General features: G+C 35.9%; 1 protein-coding gene across 1 annotated transcript; it reads right to left on the bottom strand.

The window, feature by feature from the left end:
* Positions 1–17,677: 17,677 nt before the first annotated feature.
* On the bottom strand, positions 17,678–17,902 carry LOC136129999 (small integral membrane protein 15-like). Its single transcript, XM_065886390.1, has one exon. The coding sequence runs from the start codon at positions 17,900–17,902 to the stop codon at positions 17,678–17,680; it is 225 nt and encodes a 74-aa protein (XP_065742462.1).
* Positions 17,903–18,878: the final 976 nt, after the last annotated feature.

The raw sequence follows: 18,878 nt of genomic DNA, 5'->3' as shown, positions 1-18,878 counted from the left end.
TCCTTGTTAAATGTTTCTTGCATTTTGTCTATTTTATTTCCAAGATTTTGGATCATCTTTACTATCATTATTCTGAATTCTTTTCAGGTAGACTGCCTATTTCCTCTTCATTTGTTAGGTCTGGTGGGTTTTTATCTTGCTCCTTCATCTGCGTTGTGTTTTTCTGTCTTCTCATTTTGCTTATCTTAACACTTACTCTTATTTTCATTTTGTCAGCAAACCTCTATAATACCCCAGTTATATGACACGATTTTAGGAGAATCAAATGTTACAGCTCGAACTTATAGAATTAATTGCTGTTAGTCTTAGTTCTAATTACTGGAGCTGTAACAGTTTGGCCTTTTCACAGGTTGTGGTACCATGCCCAGGGAGGATGGTTAGGCTGTGTGAATCAGCTAGTTCATGAGTGCTGGCTATGTGGGAAAATTCCTCTTTGTCACTGGTGAAAACTGGTCTTCATTTGGTCTACAAACAAGGTAAACATAATTTATCCAATGTAGGAGGGTTTTGAAAATAAGCAGGGGTGCTATTAATAAATAAGGTAGGACACAGACAACTTCATATTGTCAGAGATTTTATTAGAAATGAAATGGCTTTAAAATATTTCTGTTCTTGTGAAATGCTTTCTTCTTGTATAGATTATAACAGAGTATTGAATTCACCTAACATTGACGTGACCCCCAGAAAAGTACTTTTATTGTGGAAAATACTGGAAAAGGAATTTTGTCTAGGTACAATAAATGGGCTATGAAAAGAAATATTTACTTTGGTTTTATATTAATAGGCTTAAGTCTAAGCCTATTAAGCCAGGTTGGAAGAAAGAGACCTGTTTTTCCCTGCTAACAGGTCAGTGACTCAGAATATGTCACCTAGTGGATGGGAAAGAGAAGCTCTTGAAGGACTGATGACAGAGACTTAGGAGTCTGTCAACTCAGCAAAGGAAGAACCTATAGGAGAAAAGCAAACTTGAACACAGGAAAAGCAGTCAAGATGGCAGCACAGAGATAAAAAGACCTACCATTTCTCCCCTTTGTTTTCTCTGGAAGACACATTACCATACACAGGACTGACTTACTTGTGCGTTCTGGAGGATCCGAAATGTTGCCCTCAGGAGAGGCCAAGGAGTTTCTTCAGCCCAATGGGTGAAGCAAACAACCTTAAACTGTGATTTTGATGGCAGATGAAGTGTGAAATTGTTCACTTGATATTCCTCTATGGTTTTCCCTGTTCATTATATTTCTTTTTATTTAACTGATGGAAAACATGCCTGACCTTTATGTCAGCTATTTTCAGCAGGGGAGGTTGGAGATTGGAAATGGGCTGGGATTTAAGGGGTGAAGTTAGGCAGCTGGTTTAAGCCCTACCTATATATTAGAATAAGCTGAAGAGCCAGGTCCCTCTCATTGTCTTACTTAATTGCTCTGGCTGAGACATGGATAACTCTAATTTTTAAAATGTTCTCAGATAGCTCTACTGTGTAATCAAGCTTGAGAGCCACTAAGTCAGAGTATCTGACACAGAGTATCAGATATCACAGAGTATCTGACACATGAAATTAATTCACTGAACGAATTGAGTTTTAAGATTTCATATATTTACCTGCAGGTATGTAGTTCATTACCCTGGGTGATCAGGTACAGGGGTGCTGGTGAGATTTTCTCAGTTTTTGTTGATCTGAACAAGGCTTCATTTGCTTTCACTTTTAGAGGTTAGTTTCATTGAGTATAGCATTGCATGTTGACAAGTTTTTCTTTCATTACTTTAAAGATATCATTCCATTGTCTTCTGGCCAGCAGGGTTTCTGTCTAGAAGTCAGCTGTCATAATTATCTTTTCTAAAAATAAATAATGTGCTAATTTCCCCCTCTCTAGCCTTAAGATTTTCTCTTTATCATTTATTTTAAGTAATTTGATTATGGTGTACCTTTTTATGTTTCTTCTTGGAGTTTGTTGAGCATCTTGGATCTGCTGCTTTATAGTTTTCATCAAATTTCAACCACTATTTCCTCAAATATATTTTTTCCTGCCTCTCCTCTTTTATGGGACTCTAATTACATGTATATTAGACTAATTAATTTTACTAATTTATTAACTTAGTTTTTAGTAGACTTTATTTTTCAGGGTAGCTTTAGATGCACATAAAACTGAGGGTACATAGAATACCCATACACCCTTTTGCCCACATGTACACAACCTCCCCCACTATCAACATCTCAACGAGAGTTGTTGCTCATTTCAATGGATAGCTATTAACACACCATTTTCATCCAAAGTCTGTTGTTTACATTAGGATTCCCTCTTGATGTTGCACATTTTATCGGTTTTGACAAATGAATACTCTGTAACATGACATGTATCCAACATTATTCTATTATACAAAATAGTTTCATGGTCCTAAAAATCTTCTGTGCTTGTCTATGTATCCATCCCTCCCCACAACCTCTGGCAAACACTGATTTTTTAACTGTATCCATAGTTTTACCTTTTCTATAATGTTGTACAGTTGGCATCATACAGTATGTAGCCTTTTCAAATGGTCTTCTTTTACTTAGTAATATACACTTAAGTTTCCTCCAGGTCTTTTCATGGCTTGATAGCTCATTCCCTTTTAGCACTAAATAATATTCCATTGTCTGGTTGTACCACATTCACCTTCACCTATTGAGGGACATCTTGGTTACTTCCAATTTTTGACAATTATGGATAAAACTGCTATACACAGCCATGTGCAGGGTTTTGTGTGGACATAAGTTTTCAGCTCATTTGGGTAAATACCAAGGAGTGCGATTGCTGGGTCATAGCTAAGACTATGTTTAGTTTTATAAGAAACTGCCAAAGTGTCCCCCAAAATGGGTGTACCATTTTGCATTCTTACCAGCAATGAATGAGAGCTCCTCTTGCTCCATATTATCACCAGCATTTGGTGTTGTCAGTGTTTTGGATTTTGGACATTCCAATAAGTATGTGGTGTACTATTTTCCAACTACTTTATTTTTCTTCTGGCTTTTCTTAGAAACTATATATTAGGGATATCAGCTCTGCTGTGATATAAATTGCAAATATTTTTTCATGATTTATCATTGTCATTTGATTTTGCTTATAGTATTATTATTATTTTTGCCTTACGAAGATTGTTTATTTTTAACTTTTCAAAATTATCCATTTTTATTTTATTGCTTCTGGACATTGAGTCATGGTTAGGAATTTCTTCCCCTCTCCCAGGTAGCAGAGGAATTTACTCACATCTTATTATAGTACTTCTGTCATTTTCTTCCTTCCTTCCATCCTACCTCCCTTTTCTTTCTTTCTTTCTTTCTTTCTTTCTTTCTTTCTTTCTTTCTTTCTTTCTTTCTTTCTTTCTTTCTTTCTTTCTTTCTTTCTTTCTTTCTCTTTCTTTTCTTTCTTCTTTCTCCCCTCCCACTTCCCTCCCTTCCTTTCCATCCATCTACATTTAGATATCTAACTCATTGAAGTTGATCCTGGTGTATGTTGTGACATATAGATCCAATGACACATTCTTCCAAATGACTATTCAGTTTTCTCAATACCATTTATTAATATTTTCATATTTCCCCCAACTGATTTGAGATACCATATTTAATACATAATAAATTTACATATGCACTTGGGTCTATTTCTAGATAGTCTTTTTTAACCCATTGTTTTTCTGATACTACCCACTGATTTCCTGAATAGCACACAATTTTAAATATGGAGGTTTTATAATAATATTTTAGTATCTATTTGAATTAGCCTTTCTCATTTTTTCATCTTTTTTAAGGTTTTCTTGTCCACCTTTTTTTTTGAAATGCATATAGATTTATTGAAAACAACACATTTACAGGGAAAGTAGGAGGTTACCTATGATTTATATTTATTAATCACTCACTTTGTGCTAAGCACAGTTGTATCACTTGAGAAGAAATGTATTACAGTTCAGTGTGATCAGTATTTCTAGTTTGCTAGATAAATACTCTTAAAGAAGAGACTTTATCTGTAGTGTCAGATAAGAATGCTGAGTGGCAATCAGGATGAAGGTGTTTTTATCCTGTTTTTAAAAAACTTGCAGTGAAAAACATATAAAATTTACTGACTTAACTAGTTCTTAAGTGTGCAATACAGTGATGTTAATTATATTCACGTTGAGGTGCAATGGATTTTCAGAACTTTCCCATTTTGCCTGTTTATTTTTAAATATTAATTAATTTATTATTAAACATCTTTATTGGAGTATAATTGCTTTACAATGGTGTGTTAGTTTCTGTTTTTTAACAAAGTGAATCAGCTACTCATATACATATATCCCCGTATCTCCTCCCTCTTGCATCTCCCTCCCTCCATTCCTCCCTATCTCACCCCTCTAGCTGGTCACAAAACACCAAGCTGATCTCCCTGAGCTATGCAGCTGCTTCCCACTAGCTATATATTTTACACTTGGTAGCATATATTACTCCATGCTACTCTTTCACTTAATCCCAGCTTACCCTTCCCCCTCCCTGTGTCCTCAAGTCCATTCTTGACATCTGCATCTTTATTCCTGTTGTGCCCCAAAGTTCTTCATAGACTTTTTTTTTTTTTTAGATTCCATATATATGTGTTAGCATACAGTATTTGTTTTTCTCTTTCTGACTTACTTCACTCTGTATGACAGACTCTAGGTCCATCCACCTCACTATAAATAACTCAATTTTGTTTATTTCTATGGCTAATATTCCACTGTATATATGAGCCACATCTTCTTTATCCATTCATTTGTTGATGGACACTTAGGTTGCTTCCATGTCTTGGCTATTATAAATATAGCTGCAAAGAAAATTGTGGTAGATGACTCTTTTTGAATTATGGTTTTCTCAGGGTATATGCCCAGTAGAGGGATTGTTGGGTCATATGGTAGTCCTATTTTTAGTTTTCTAAGGATCTTACTGTTCTCCATAGTGGCTGTATCAATTTACATTCCCACCAACAGAGTAAGAGTGTTCCCTTTTGTCCACACTCTCTCCAGCATTTATTGTTTGTAGATTTTTTGATGATGGCCATTCTGACTGGTGTGAGGTGATACCTCATTGTAGTTTTGATTTGCATTTCTCTAATGATTAGTGATGTTGAGCATCCTTTCATGTGTTTGTTGACAATCTGTATATCTTCTTTGAAGAAATGTCTGTTTATGTCTTCTACCCATTTTTGGATTGGGTTGTTTGTTGTTTTCATATGAGCTGCATAGTCTGCTTGTAAATTTTGGAGATTAATCCTTTGTCAGTTGCTTCATTTGCAAATATTTTCTCCCATTCTGAGAGTTGTCTTTTCATCTTGTTTATGGTTTCCTTTGCTGTGCAAAAGTTTTTAAGTTTCATTAGGTCCCATTTGTTTATATTTGTATTTATTTTCATTTCTCTAGGAGGTGGGTCATAAAGGATCTTTCTGTGATTTATGTCATAGAGTGTTCTAACTATGTTTTCCTCTAAGAGTTTGATAGTGTCTGGCCTTACATTTAGGTCATTAATCCATTTTGAGTTTATTTTTGTGTATGTTGTTAGGCAGTGTTCTAATTTCATTCTTTTACATGTACTACTTTTCCCAGTTTTCCCAGTACTACTTATTGAAGAGGCTGTCTTTTCTCCATTGTTTATTCTTGCCTCCTTTATCAAAAACAAGGTGACTATATGTGCGTGGGTTTATCTCTGGGCTTTCTATCCTCTTCCATTGAGGTATATGTCTCTTTTTGTGCCGATACCATACTGTGTTGATTTGTGTAGCTTTATAGTATAGTCTGAAGTCAGGGAGACTGATTTCTTCAGCTCTGTTTTTCTTTCTTTGCTTTGGCTATTTGGGGTCTTATGTGTTTCCATACAAATTGTGAATTTTTTTGTTCTTGTTCTGTGAAAAATGCCATTGGTAGTTTGACAGGGATTGCATTGAATCTGTAGATTGCTTTTGGTGCTATAGTCATTTTCACAATGTTGATTCTTCCAATCCAATCCAAGAACATGGTATATCTCTCCATTTGTTTGTATCATCTTTAATTTCTTTCATCAGTGTCTTCTAGTTTTCTGCATACAGGTCTTTCATCTCCTTAGGTAGGTTTATTCCTAGGTATTTTATACTTTTTGTTGCAATGGTAAATGGCAGTGTTTCCTTCATTTCTCTTTCAGATTTTTCATTGTTAGTGTATAGGAATGCAAGAGATTTCTGTGCATTAATTTTGTATCCTGCTGCTTTACCCGATGGATTGTTTAGCTCCAGCAGTTTTCTGGTAGCACCTTAAAGATTCTCTAGTATAGTATCATGTCATCTGCAAACAGTGACAGTTCTACTTCTTTTTCAATTTGTATTTCGTTTATTTCTTTTTCTTCTCTGACTGTTGTAGCTAAAACTTCCAAAACTATGTTGAATAATAGTGGTGAGAGTGGCAGCCTTGTCTTGTTCCTGATCTTAGTGGAAATGGTTTCAGTTTTTCACCACTGAGAATGATGTTGGCTGTTGGTTTGTCATATATGGCCTTTATTATGTTGAGGTAAGTTCCCCCATGCCTGCTTTCTGCAATTTTCTACTTTTTGAATTTTGTCAAAAGCTTTCTCTTCATCTATTGAGATGATCATATGGTTTTTCTCCTTCAATTTTTTTATATGGTGTATCACATTGATTGATTTGCATATATCGAAGAATCCTTGCATTCCTGGGATAAACCCCACTTGATCATGGTGTATGATACTTTCAATGTGCTGTTGGACTCTGTTTACTAGTATTTTGTTAAGGATTTTTGCATCTATGTTCATCAGTGATATTGGCCTGTAGTTTTCTTTCTTTGTGACATCTTTGTCTGGTTTTGGTATCAGGGTGATGGTGGCCTCGTAGAATGAGTTTGGGAGTGTTCCTCCCTCTGCTATATTTTGGAAGAGTTTGAGAAGCATAGGTGTTAGCTTTTCTCTAAATGTTTGATGGAATTCGCCTGTGAAGCCGTCTGGTCCTGGGCTTTTGATTGTTGGAAGATTTTTAATCACAGTCTCAATTTCAGTGCTTGTGATGGGCTGTTTTTATTTTCTATTTCTTCTTGGTTCAGTCTTGGAAGGTTGTGATTTTCTAAGAATGTGTCTATTTCTTCTAGGATGTCCATTTTATTGGCATGTAGTTGCTTGTAGTAATCTCTCATGATCCTTTGTGTTTTTGCAGTGTCAGTTGTTACTTCTCCTTTTTCATTTCAATTGTATTGATTTGAGTCTTCTCCCTTTTTCTCCTGATGAGTCTGGCTAATGGTTTACCAATTTTGTTTATCTTCTCAAAGAAACAACTGTTAGTTTTATTGACCTTTGCTCTTGTTCCCTTCATTTCTTTTTTATTTATTTCTGATCTGAAATTTATATCTTTCCTTCTGCTAACTTTGGTGTTTTTTGTTCTTTCTCTAATTGTTTTAGGTGTAAGGTTAGGTTGTTTACTTGAGATGTGTCTTGTTTCTTGAGGTAGGATTGTGTTGCTCTAAACTTCCCTCTTAGAACTACTTTCACTGCATCCCATAGGTTTTGGGTCGTCATGTTTTCACTGTCGTTTGTTTCTAAGTATTTTTTTATTTCCCTTTTGATTTCTTCAGTGATCTCTTGGTTATTAAGTAGTGTATTGTTTAGCTTCTATGTGTTTGTATATTTTACAGAGTTTTTTCCTGTAATTGGTATCTATTCTCATAGCATTTTGGGCAGGAAAGATACTTGATATGATTTTAATTTTCTGAATTTACCAAGGCTTGATTTGTGACCAAAGATATGATCTATCCTGGAGAACGTTCCATGAGCATTTGAGAAGAAAGTGTATTCTGTTGTTTTTGGATGGAATGTCCTGTAAATATCAATTAAGTCCATCTTGTTTAATGTATCGTTTAAAGCTTGTGTTTCCTTATTTATTTTCGTTTTGGATGATCTGTCCATAGGTGAATGTGGGGTGTTAAAGTCCCGTACTATGATTGTGTTACTGTCGATTTCCCCTTTTATGGTTGTTAGCATTTGCTTTATGTATTGAGGTGCTCCTATGTTGGGTGCATAAATACTTAAAATTGCTTTATCTTCCTCTTGGATTAATCCCTTCATCATTATGTAGTGTCCTTCTTTGCCTCTTGCAATAGTCTTCATGTTAAAGTCTATTTTGTCTGATATGAGAATTGCTACTCCAGCTTTCTTTTGGTTTCCATTTGCATGGAATATCTTTTTCCATCCCGTCGCTTTCAGTCTGTATGTGTCTCTAGGTCTGAAGTGGGTCTCTAGTAGACAACATATATAACAAGTCTTGTTTTTGTATCCATTCAGCTAGCCTATGTCTTTTGGTTGGAGCATTTAATCCATTTATATTGAAGGTAATTGTCCATATGTATGTTCCTATTACCAGTTTCTTATTTGTTTTGGGTTTGTTATTGTAGATTTTTCCTTCTCTTGTGTTTCTTGCCTAGAGAAGTTCCTTTAGCATTTGTTGTAGAGCTGGTTTGATGGTGCTGAATTCTCTTAGTTTTTGCTTGTCTGTAAAGATTTTAATTTCCCCGTCAAATCTGAATGAGATCCTTGCTGGGTAGAGTAATCTTTGTTGTAGGTTTTTCCCTTTCAGCCATTTAAATGTGTCCTGCCACTGCCTCCTGGCTTGCAGAGTTTCTGCTGAAAGATCAGCTGTTAACCTTATGGGGATTCCCTTGTATTTTTATTTGTGTTTTTTCCTTGCTGCTTTGGGTTTTTTTTTTGTATTTAATTTTTGATAATTGATTAATATATGTCTTGGTGTGTTTCTCTTTGGATTTATCCTGTGTGGGACTCTCTGCACTTCCTGGAGTTGATTAACTTTTTCCTTTCCCATATTAGGGAAGTTTTCATCTGTAATCTCTTCAAATATTTTCTCAGTACCTTTCTTTTTCTCTTTTTCTCCTGGGACCCCTATAATTGAAATGGTGCACTTAATGTTGTCTCAGAGGTCTCTGAGACTGTCCTCGATTCTTTTCATTTTTTTTCTTTATTCTGCTCTGCAGTATTTATTTCCACTATTTTATCTTCCATGTCACTTATGTATTCTTCTGCCTCAGTTATTCTACTATTGATTCCTTCTAGAGAATTTTAAATTTAATTTATTATGCTGTTCATCATTGTTTGTTCTTTAGTTCCTCTAGGCCCTTGTTAAATGGTTCTTGTATTTTCTCCATTCTATTTCCTAGATTTTGGATCATCTTTACTATCATTATTCTGAATTCTTTTTCAGGTAGACTGCCTATTTCCTCTTCATTTGTTTGGTCTGGTGGGTTTTTATCTTGCTCCTTCATCTGCTGTTTGTTTCTCTGTCTTCTCATTTGCTTAACTTACTGTGTTTGGGGCCTCCTGTTCTCAGGCTACTGGTTCTTAGTTCCCGTTGTTTTTGGTGTCTGCCCCAAGGGGCTAAAGTTGGTTTAGTGGGTTGTGGAGGGGTCTGGTGCTTTTTTCTGATGGAGGAGGTTGGATCTTGTCTTTCTGGTGGCCAGGACCACGTCCAGTGGTGTGTTTTGGGGTGTCTGTGACCTTATTATGATTTTAGGCAGCCTCTCTGCTAACGGGTGGGGTTGTGTTCCTGTCTTGCTAGTTGTTTGACATAGGGTGTACAGGACTGTAGCTTGCTGGTCATTGAGTCGAGTTGGGTCTTAGCACTGAGATGGAGATCTCTGGGAGAGCTTTCGCCATTTGATTTTACATGGAGCCAGGAGGTCTCTTGTGGACCAATGTCTTGAATTCGGCTCTCCCACCTCAGAGGCACAGGCCTGACACCCGCCCAGAGCACCACAACACTGTTAGCTGCACCACAACCCTGTTAGTCACATGGCTCAGAAGAAAAGGGAGAAAAAAAAGAAAGAAGGAAAGAAAAAATAAAGTTATTAAAATAAAAAATATTTATTAAAAATTAAAAAATTAAAAAGTAATTTAAAAAAAGAAAGAAGAGTAAAAATATCAGACAGAACACTAGGACAAATGGTAAAAGCAAAGGCATACAGACAAAATCACACAAAGAAGCATACACATAAAGTGAAAAAGGAGAAACATATATATATCGTTGCTCCTAAAGTCCACCACCTTAATTTTGGGATGATTCGTTGTCTATTCGGGTATTTCACAGATGCAGGGTACATCAAGTTGATTGTGGAGATTTAATCGGCTGCTCCTGAGGCTGCTGGGAGAGATTTCCCTTTCTCTTCTTTGTTCACACAGCTACTGGGGTTCAAGTTTGGATTAGGTCCTGCCTCTGCATGTTTGTCTCCTGAGGGCATCTGTTCTTCTCTGAGACAGGATGGGGTTAAAGTAACAGCTGATTAGGGGGCTTTGCCTCAGTCAGGCCGCAGGGAGGGATGGGTACGGAATGCAGGGGAAGGCGAGCCTGTGGCAGCAGAGGCCAGCGTGACGTTGCAACAGCTTGAGGCATGCCATGTGTTCTCCCAGGGAAGTTGTCCCTGGATCACGGGACCCTGGCAGTGGCGGGCTGCACAGGCTCCTGGGAGGGGAGGTGTGGATAGTGACCTGTGCTTGCACACAGGCTTCTCGGTGGCTGCAGCAGCAGCCTTAGCATTTCATGCCCATCCCTGGTGTCCACGTTGATAGCTGTGGCTCATGCCCATCCCTGGAACTTGTTTAGGCAGTACTCTGAATCCCCTCTCCTCGCGAACCCTGAAACAATAGTCTCTTGCCTCTTAGGCAGGTCCAGACTTTTTCCTGGACTCCCTCCTGGCTAGCTGTGGCTCACTAGCCCCTTTCAGCCTGTGTTCACACTGCCAACCCCATTCCTATCCCTGCGATCCGACCTCTGAAGCTGGAGCCTCAGCTCCCAGCCCCCACCCGCCCTGGCGGGTGAGCAGACGAACCTCTCAGGCTGGTGAGGGCTGGTCAGCATGGATCCTCTGTGTGGGAATCTCTTCGCTTTGCCCTCTGCACCCGTGTTGCTGTGCTCTCCTCCGTGGCTCTGAAGCTCCCCCCCCCCCCCCCCGTCAACCTCCTCTATGCCAGTAAAGGGGCTTCCTAGTGTGTGGAAACTTTTCCTCCTTCACAGCTCTCTCCCAGTGGTGCAGGCCCCATCCCTATTCTTTTGTCTCTGTTTTTTCTTTTTTCTTTTGCCTTACCCAGGTACGTGGGGAGTTTCTTGCCTTTTGGGAGGTCTAAGGTCTTTTGCCAGCGTTCAGTAGGTGTTCTGTAGGAGTTGTTCACATGTAGATGTATTTCTCATGTATTAGTGGGGATGAAGGCAATCTCCACATGTCACTCCTCTACCATCTTGAAGGTCTCTCCTAAATATTAACTTTAAAATCAACTTATCTGTATCTGCGGAAAAACTTACTGGCATTATTTTGTGATTGAAGTAAATTTACAGATTAACTTAGGGAGAATTGATATCTTTATGTTTAGTCTTCCTATTCAGAAACATTGTGTCTTTTCGTTTGTTCAAGTCTACTGTTTTATATTTCAGAAATAATATAAAAATTTCCTCATATAAGTGTGCATATCTCTTTTTATCTTATAACAAAGTATTTTTCTGTAAATTGCCTTTTCTTTCATTATATATTCTAACTAGCTATTGTTTGTACATTAGAGAGCTATTGGTTTCTGTATATTAAAATTAGTGTTTCATTGCTAAATTCTGTAATTGTTTGTATTGCTTTTCCATTGATTCTTTTGGTTTTTCTAGATATGTCTGTCATCTCCAAATAGAAATAGTTTTATTTCTGTCTTTGAAAGTTTTCTGCCTTTACTTGCTTCCTTTTGCCTATTGTATCTTGTATCTAATTACTGTCAAATATTTTAGGTCTATCTTATTTTTAGTCTTCACAAATTAGATATTAGTATTATCTTATACCATCCCTTCAAAACAACATTAAGTAAGATTTATTATTTTATTTTTTAAAAACTAGCTAGGATAAATTCTTATTTCAGTGTGTTTTAAACTTTCTTTTAAAAATTTAAGTATTTAAGTTTAGAAATTCCTAAGAACTATTTGAACAACATTTTCCAAGCTTGGATGTGTAGTATTTTCCTTATTACTTAGTTCTATTTTCTAACTACCATTATTATATCTTATTTGATTAATAACTTATATAAAATTTATAAAAATTATATAAAGTTTTAAAATGACCAAATACATCATTTTAAAAATATATTTTTGTTTTTTATTTCCAACTTAATTTTATTTTGATAAGAGGATATCATCTATATAGTAACACAGTTTTGTTTGTGTTTTGTTGAGACTTGGTTTAAAGTCAAGATAATAAATATTGTAAATATTCCATGTGCTTTCTTTATGTAGTTGTTAATTACTGAGTGTTGGATTCTAGGTATATCAGTAGTTCAAATTTGCTAAGTATGTTACTTATCCCTCTATTTTTCTCTACTTGAGCTCTCTTTTACTAAGAATAGTGTTTAAAATCTTATAGTATGAATATTCTTCCGAATCTACCAATTATTTCTTTACCCATATATTGAAGTTGTATCATTATTTACATACTGACTTAGGATTTTAATTCCTTCCTGGTTAAAGATTTGTATTAGCATATATTTATTAATATATTGTGAATCTCTTCATCCCTAAAAATGCTTTTTGCCTGAAAGTAGAAGTTTATGATCCTTATCTGACATAATAATCACCTAGAGAACTTTTAAAAACATCCATGCTCAGTTCCAAACTCTAGAAATTCTGAGTTAATTGGTGTGAGAGATTGGTAATTAAAAAAAATCTCTCCAAATTATTCCAACATGCAACTAGGTTTCAGAGCTACAAGGTTTTTTGTTTTTTGTTTTTTTTAATTAATAGAGAGTTACACTGGTTTTAGTTTGGTTAATTTTTACCTGGATAGTTTCTCCATGCTTTAACTTTCTCTGTCCTTGGCGTTTTAACATTTGTCTTTCTTAAATTGCATAGAGCTGGATTTTATTTTTTAATTACCAGCTTTAAATTGTCTATCTTTTCACTGGCTGGTTTTGTCCATTTACTTTTACTGTCATTCCTAATATTTTGGATTTATTTCTATGACCTTATTGAGTACTTTCCCTGGACACTGCTTTTTTTTATGTCCCCTTTTCCTTCCACTCTAATTTTCTGTATTCCAAATTTATTGCAGTTAAAATTTTAATTATTTATTTATTTTTTCATTTATTAAATATAATTGATAAATAAAAATTGTGTATTTTTACAGTGTACAACATGATGTTTTGATATATGTATCAAATATAATCACAATGTAATTATTCTAAAATGATGTAACAAGCTAATTAACGTATCCATCACCTCATATACATATATATGAATATATATATATATTTTTGTAGTGAAGACATTTCAGATCCACTCTCTTAACATATTTTAAGATTATAATACAGTATTACTAACTAGAGTCACCACTCTGTGGATTAGAACTCCAGCACTTATTCACCCTGCATAACTAAAACTTTTTACCCTCTGACCAATATCTCTCCATTCCCCTCTCCTGCCAGCCCCTGACAACTACTGTGCTGCTTTCTGCTTCTGTGAGTGAGACTTTTTTAGATTCCACATATAAGAGGTCATACAGTATTTATCTTTCTCTGTCTGACTTGTTTCACTTAGCATAATGTCTTCCAGGTTTATCCATGTTGTAAATGACAGAATTTCTTTTTAAAAAAAACAACTGAATAAGATTCCATTATATGTATACCACATTTTCTTTATCCATTCATCTGTTGATGGACATTTAGATTGATTCTATGTCTTGGCTATTAAGGGATTTCCTGTGTTTCCTGGACCTGGATGTCTGTTTCCTTTTCCAGATTAGAGGAGTTTTCAGCTATTATGGCTTCAATTATATTCTCTGCCCCCTTCTCTTTATCTTCTCCTTCTAGGACCCCTATAATGCGAATGTTAGTACACTTGATGTTGTCCCAGAGGTCTCTTAAATTGTATTCCTTTCTTCTTATTCTTTATTCCTTTTTTCTGTTCAGCTTTAAGATTTCCACTACTCTGTCTTCCAGCTCACTGTGAGCTTATTACATACATACTGGAAGACATACTCTGTCTTCCAGCTCACTGTGAGCTTATTAAATTACATATTTGTAATTTAAACTTTTCTCATAGACACATTAAAAAAGTAAAAATAAATAGGTAAAACTAATTGTAATAATATATTTTTATTGAACCTAATATATCCAAAATGTCATTTCAACATGTAGTCAATATAAAAAATTATCAATATTTTACATTCTTCTTTTCATACTAGGACTTCAAAATCTGGTATATATTTTACACTTACAGCACATATCAACTTGGAAGCTAATTTTCATCAGAAATTCTTGATCTGTATTTAGATTTCATAAAGTTTATAGTTGAAAAATAACTGAATTATATATTAGTCTTTAAAATTAAATTAAATTAATTTAAATTATAGATTTAGTTTCTTAGTTGCATTAGTCAAATTCCAAATGCCCAGTGGTCACACATGCTGCTGGACAGTGTAGCCCTAGAGTCTGATTTTCATCACCTGCCTACATCTACAACTTGCTAGTTATTTGGGCTTGTTACTTAACTTGTCTAAGTCTTGCTTTCCTTATTTGTAAAATAGGCTAATAATATAACCTAGTTTATAGGAATATTTTGAACATTAAATCAGATAATCTGTGTAACACACTTAATGCAGTGCCTCCCACATATATGTGCTCATTGATGGTTATTACTGATATTTAGGAATCTAGGAATGGGAACTAGAATGGGGTTGGGAAGAATGGCAAAATCTGTTCTGAGCACCCTGATTTTGAAGTGAAGATGGGAGATCTTAATGGGTTAGAAGAAACAGATTAGGATTCAGGTGAAAGACTTGGGCCCAGAGAAATCACAGGGGAATGAAGGCTTGTGGACACTCTCATGACCACTATCATCCACTTTTCTCTCTTTCCTGGAAGACTGTGAACTATTTCATGTCTCTTAGATGCAATTGAGAAACTTATTTTTTTAATTTAGTTTTAAGTACTGGAAATTGTGCCTGCACATAGTAGGCATTTAAGAAATGTCTATTGAATTGAACAAATTGAACTCAACAAGAGACTAAATGAAACAAGAGAATAGAGAATTGAATACCTAATCATATGTTTTAAGGTAATGACGTAGTTCAAATTAATATTTTGGCATACTCTCAGATATACCTTAGAAATGAATAAAAAGCATCAATTTTGTGGTAAATTTTGGTGTATAGAAGGTATTCCAAGATGTTAGAAAATAATATCATTCTCAAAAGGGCACTGTGTTTTAATTCAAAATAATACAGTCTTTTAAAAAATCTCTTCTCATTATTTGCATTTTTAAGGCAATCTCTATGCCTTTGAGAGTTTGATGACTGTGAAAGTCATATAAAATGTACAAAAGAAATTACCCAACACACCTCCCTCCTAGCAAATCTTTCTCTCATGAGGTACACATCAGAGAATTTTATTAGTGGACGACAAGGAGGCAGTCTCATTAGTGTGACGTCACGTCCCCATTTGGTGACACTTTTCTGCAGCATTCTTCAGGCCATCTCGTTTGACACTTTGGAATGGCTGCCAAGTCGTTCCCTGCTCTCTATAAAGAAGGCTGCCACTCACAGGGCATCCCTCACTTCAGGTAGGGAACAGAGATTAATGACTTTGGAATGGAAAAGAGAACAACCATCAAAAGGACTTTTAGGGCTTCCCTGGTGGCGCAGTGGTTGAGAGTCCGCCTGCCGATGCAGGGGACACGGGTTCGTGCCCCGGTCTGGGAAGATCCCACATGCCGCGGAGCGGCTGGGCCCGTGAGCCATGGCCGCTGAGCCTGCGCGTCCGGAGCCTGTCCTCCGCAACGGGAGAGGCCACAACAGTGAGAGGCCCGCGTAACGCATAAAAAGGACTTTTAATACCACGAGAATTATAGGAGAATAATTAAATCAAATAAAATAAGACTATAAATAGACCGTATTACAAGCTGCATTTGTGAAAAGGGTTCATATCAGTTGAAGTTGTTTGTTACCTGGGAAGGGTAATAAAAAGAAATAAAATAGACTAAAAATGGTCACCCTTGGGCTTCTCTGGTGGCGCAGTGGTTGAGAGTACACCTGCCGATGCAGGGGACATGGGTTCGTGCCCCGGTCTGGGAAGATCCCACATGCCGCGGAGCGGCTAGGCCCGTGAGCCATGGCCGCTGAGTCTGCGCATCCGGAACCTGTGCTCCGCAACGGGAGAGGCCACAACAGTGAGAGGCCCACGTACGGCAAAAAAAAAAAAACAAAAAACAAAACAAAGGTCACCCTCAAGAATCTATTTTCAACTTTTTGGCAGGATTCCCCTATGGCTGCTGATACCTGTATAATGTGTCTCATTCTGCCTCTTTTTTTTTTTTTTTTTATAAAAATGTATCAAATTTATTTCAATATCTAGTTTCATTTTTAAGTTAAAGCTTTTAGACAATTTTTTTGTAATTTAAGATTCATTATCAGGGGTGAGGAAAACATTAATAAGCTATTAATTACTGACAACAAAATTATTAACCATGCATTTATAAAAGTCATGTTAAAGAGTAAAAAGTTCTAGTTATACTACTTAACTGAAGGAAATATCCTTCAGCCCTTTATTTCTAACTATAACACATTCTAATTTTGACATGATTTACACCTTTTTCACCCAACTAATACTATGCTAAACAAACTTTTTCCAACTGTTAAGTCTTTCTTTACCATTTATGAAATATGACTTAACTGTTACTTTTTAAAAGTTCCTTAAAAGAGATCTGAATTTTAATTTTCACCATGAACCTGTTTGATCAAAAAAGTAAAGGACATCACTACCACATGAATTAAAAGAATGGAATGAAAAACAAAAGTGGTATTACATAATCAGCAAATTATTTGATAAGACATTTTAACTACTTCACATTTCTACTTATAGCACAAGTGAGAATTAACTGGTTCCAAGGTACTACAAAGTTTGGCATTTTTACTCCAAGCTTTAAATCAGTGTTGATCTAGTCAAGTCATCTCTAAGAAAATGGCAGTGTTCATAAGTACAAAAATTGTTATATCCAGTAAGTGGTATTCTACATGGTCAAGATAATAAGAGAATTCTTTATAGAATTAGATTTTTAAAAATGCAGAATGTCTGGTAATTACCAGTATCTCAAAAGCTAAAATGAGAAAAATACAGAAAATAGAAGTACTCATTGAATAATACTTTGCTTTGAGGAAGCCAGAAATGATTCTATTTCAAGAAATAAGTAATAATGATAAAAGATGTGATTAATACACTGTATCTCTTCTAAGCCAAAGCATGCTTTTCACCTCAGGACAATTCTGATTTTTACATTCTTAATCTCCTTTGTCCAGAACAGGATCCCATTTTAAGCCATTATTTGAATAGAGTCCATAATCTAAAGCCATTTTTCTCCACAGGATGTTTTCACTTTAGTATATATGCTGCAAAAAGGCAAATGACTAACTCAGTTATAAAGAATCTGTAGCATAATAAATGCTAATTTACAGTAACTGTCAACAGACTTCTACACCGAAGCCTAAAAGTTGCTATAGTACAGATGAGAACTAACATGATTCTTCCACATGCTCAGACTTCGTTTACTAAATAATACTGTCACAAGATCTGAAAAGAAACCTTAATGGGTCCTTCCAAAGCTGCATAATTTTCCAGATGATTTTCCTCTGGTTGCAGAGCCTGTTCATTCCTTCAATCCTTTTTTAGTCGTTTAGCTTTTGCAATATTTTCTTGACGTTTTTGTTTCTTCTTTTGCTCCTTTTCCCTGGCCTCGATCATCTTGGCCAACTTCCAAGACAGTACAGCATTTGCTAGAAACAATGGAGTTAGGGCCAGAATAACTGTTGTAAGGAAGCCATATGGGTCCTTTGCAGCCCATTCCACAACATACTCAGCCCAAGCCTTTATATCAAACATCTTTGTAGAGGCCTTATGCTTTGAGTAGTGATCTCTAACTTTGTCCTGGGATTATTAGCCAATCACAATTTCAGATGACCCTTGGTTGGCTGTCTTCTTTAGCTCTACCATACACTTCTGAGAGAATGCTTAAATTCTATATACTTGGGCCGTCAGTGCCGTGGCTGCCTCCGCTGGGCACGGGGGCAAAACTGCGGCTGCAGCCACCACTGGCCTCCCCTACGTCGCGCCCGAGACTCTGCCTCTTTTTTCAACTTCAATTCTGCTTTACAAGTAAGACTTTTGATAGTCCTTCCCCCAACCTTAGAGCTGCTTTCATTTATCATTTAATTTAGTGGTTAAAGAAATGAGACAAGCAAGCCTCTGTATCTGGGGCTGATATTTTTAGGCTTCTGATAGGTGGCCTTTTAAGGTCAAATACTCTAAGATGAATCAAGAGTGTTTGAAGGGACAGATCCCAGTTAATCTAAATTAGAAGGTGCTGGAAACAGGAATTAGAATTGTAGAAAAGGACTTTTAAGAAATAAACATAACCTTGTACCCACACATTCACAAATATGTGGCTGTTGGCAATGGGAATGTAGTAATTTTGCATTATTGTGTTTCATAAACTTCTTAAGTGCAAGGCGTACTGATAACATATGTATCTTTTGCAAAAGAATGACCAGTTTGCTTATAAAGGTCTTTTGAATTTACAGTTCTTAAACTGAATATTTTTGATTCTATGAATCTCATATTGCCTTACCATTATTGTTAATTCAACAAATATTAATAAGGGCTTAATATATTCAGAGCACTGTTCTAGGCACCGGGTTTAGAATGAATAAAGGTGACATGGTGATTTGCTATGGGGTTAAGAGTCTAGTAGGGGCAGAGGTGCAATAGACAAGTAAATAAACTATAAAGAACTTATAAAAAGAAAGAATAAGAGACCTGAGATGTGCTCAGAAAATTAGAGATATTTAACCTAAAATAT

The sequence above is a fragment of the Phocoena phocoena genome, chromosome 10 (assembly GCF_963924675.1).
Source record: "Phocoena phocoena chromosome 10, mPhoPho1.1, whole genome shotgun sequence".
Classification (NCBI taxonomy): Eukaryota; Metazoa; Chordata; class Mammalia; order Artiodactyla; family Phocoenidae; genus Phocoena; species Phocoena phocoena.
Note: the sequence above shows the minus strand (reverse complement) of the source record. Positions and strands in the feature narration are given on the sequence as shown.

What these genes read in the sequence shown, in the direction of transcription:
- LOC136129999 (XM_065886390.1), bottom strand. Translation starts at nt 17,902, where the DNA reads ATGTTTGATATAAAGGCTTGGGCTGAGTATGTTGTGGAATGGGCTGCA.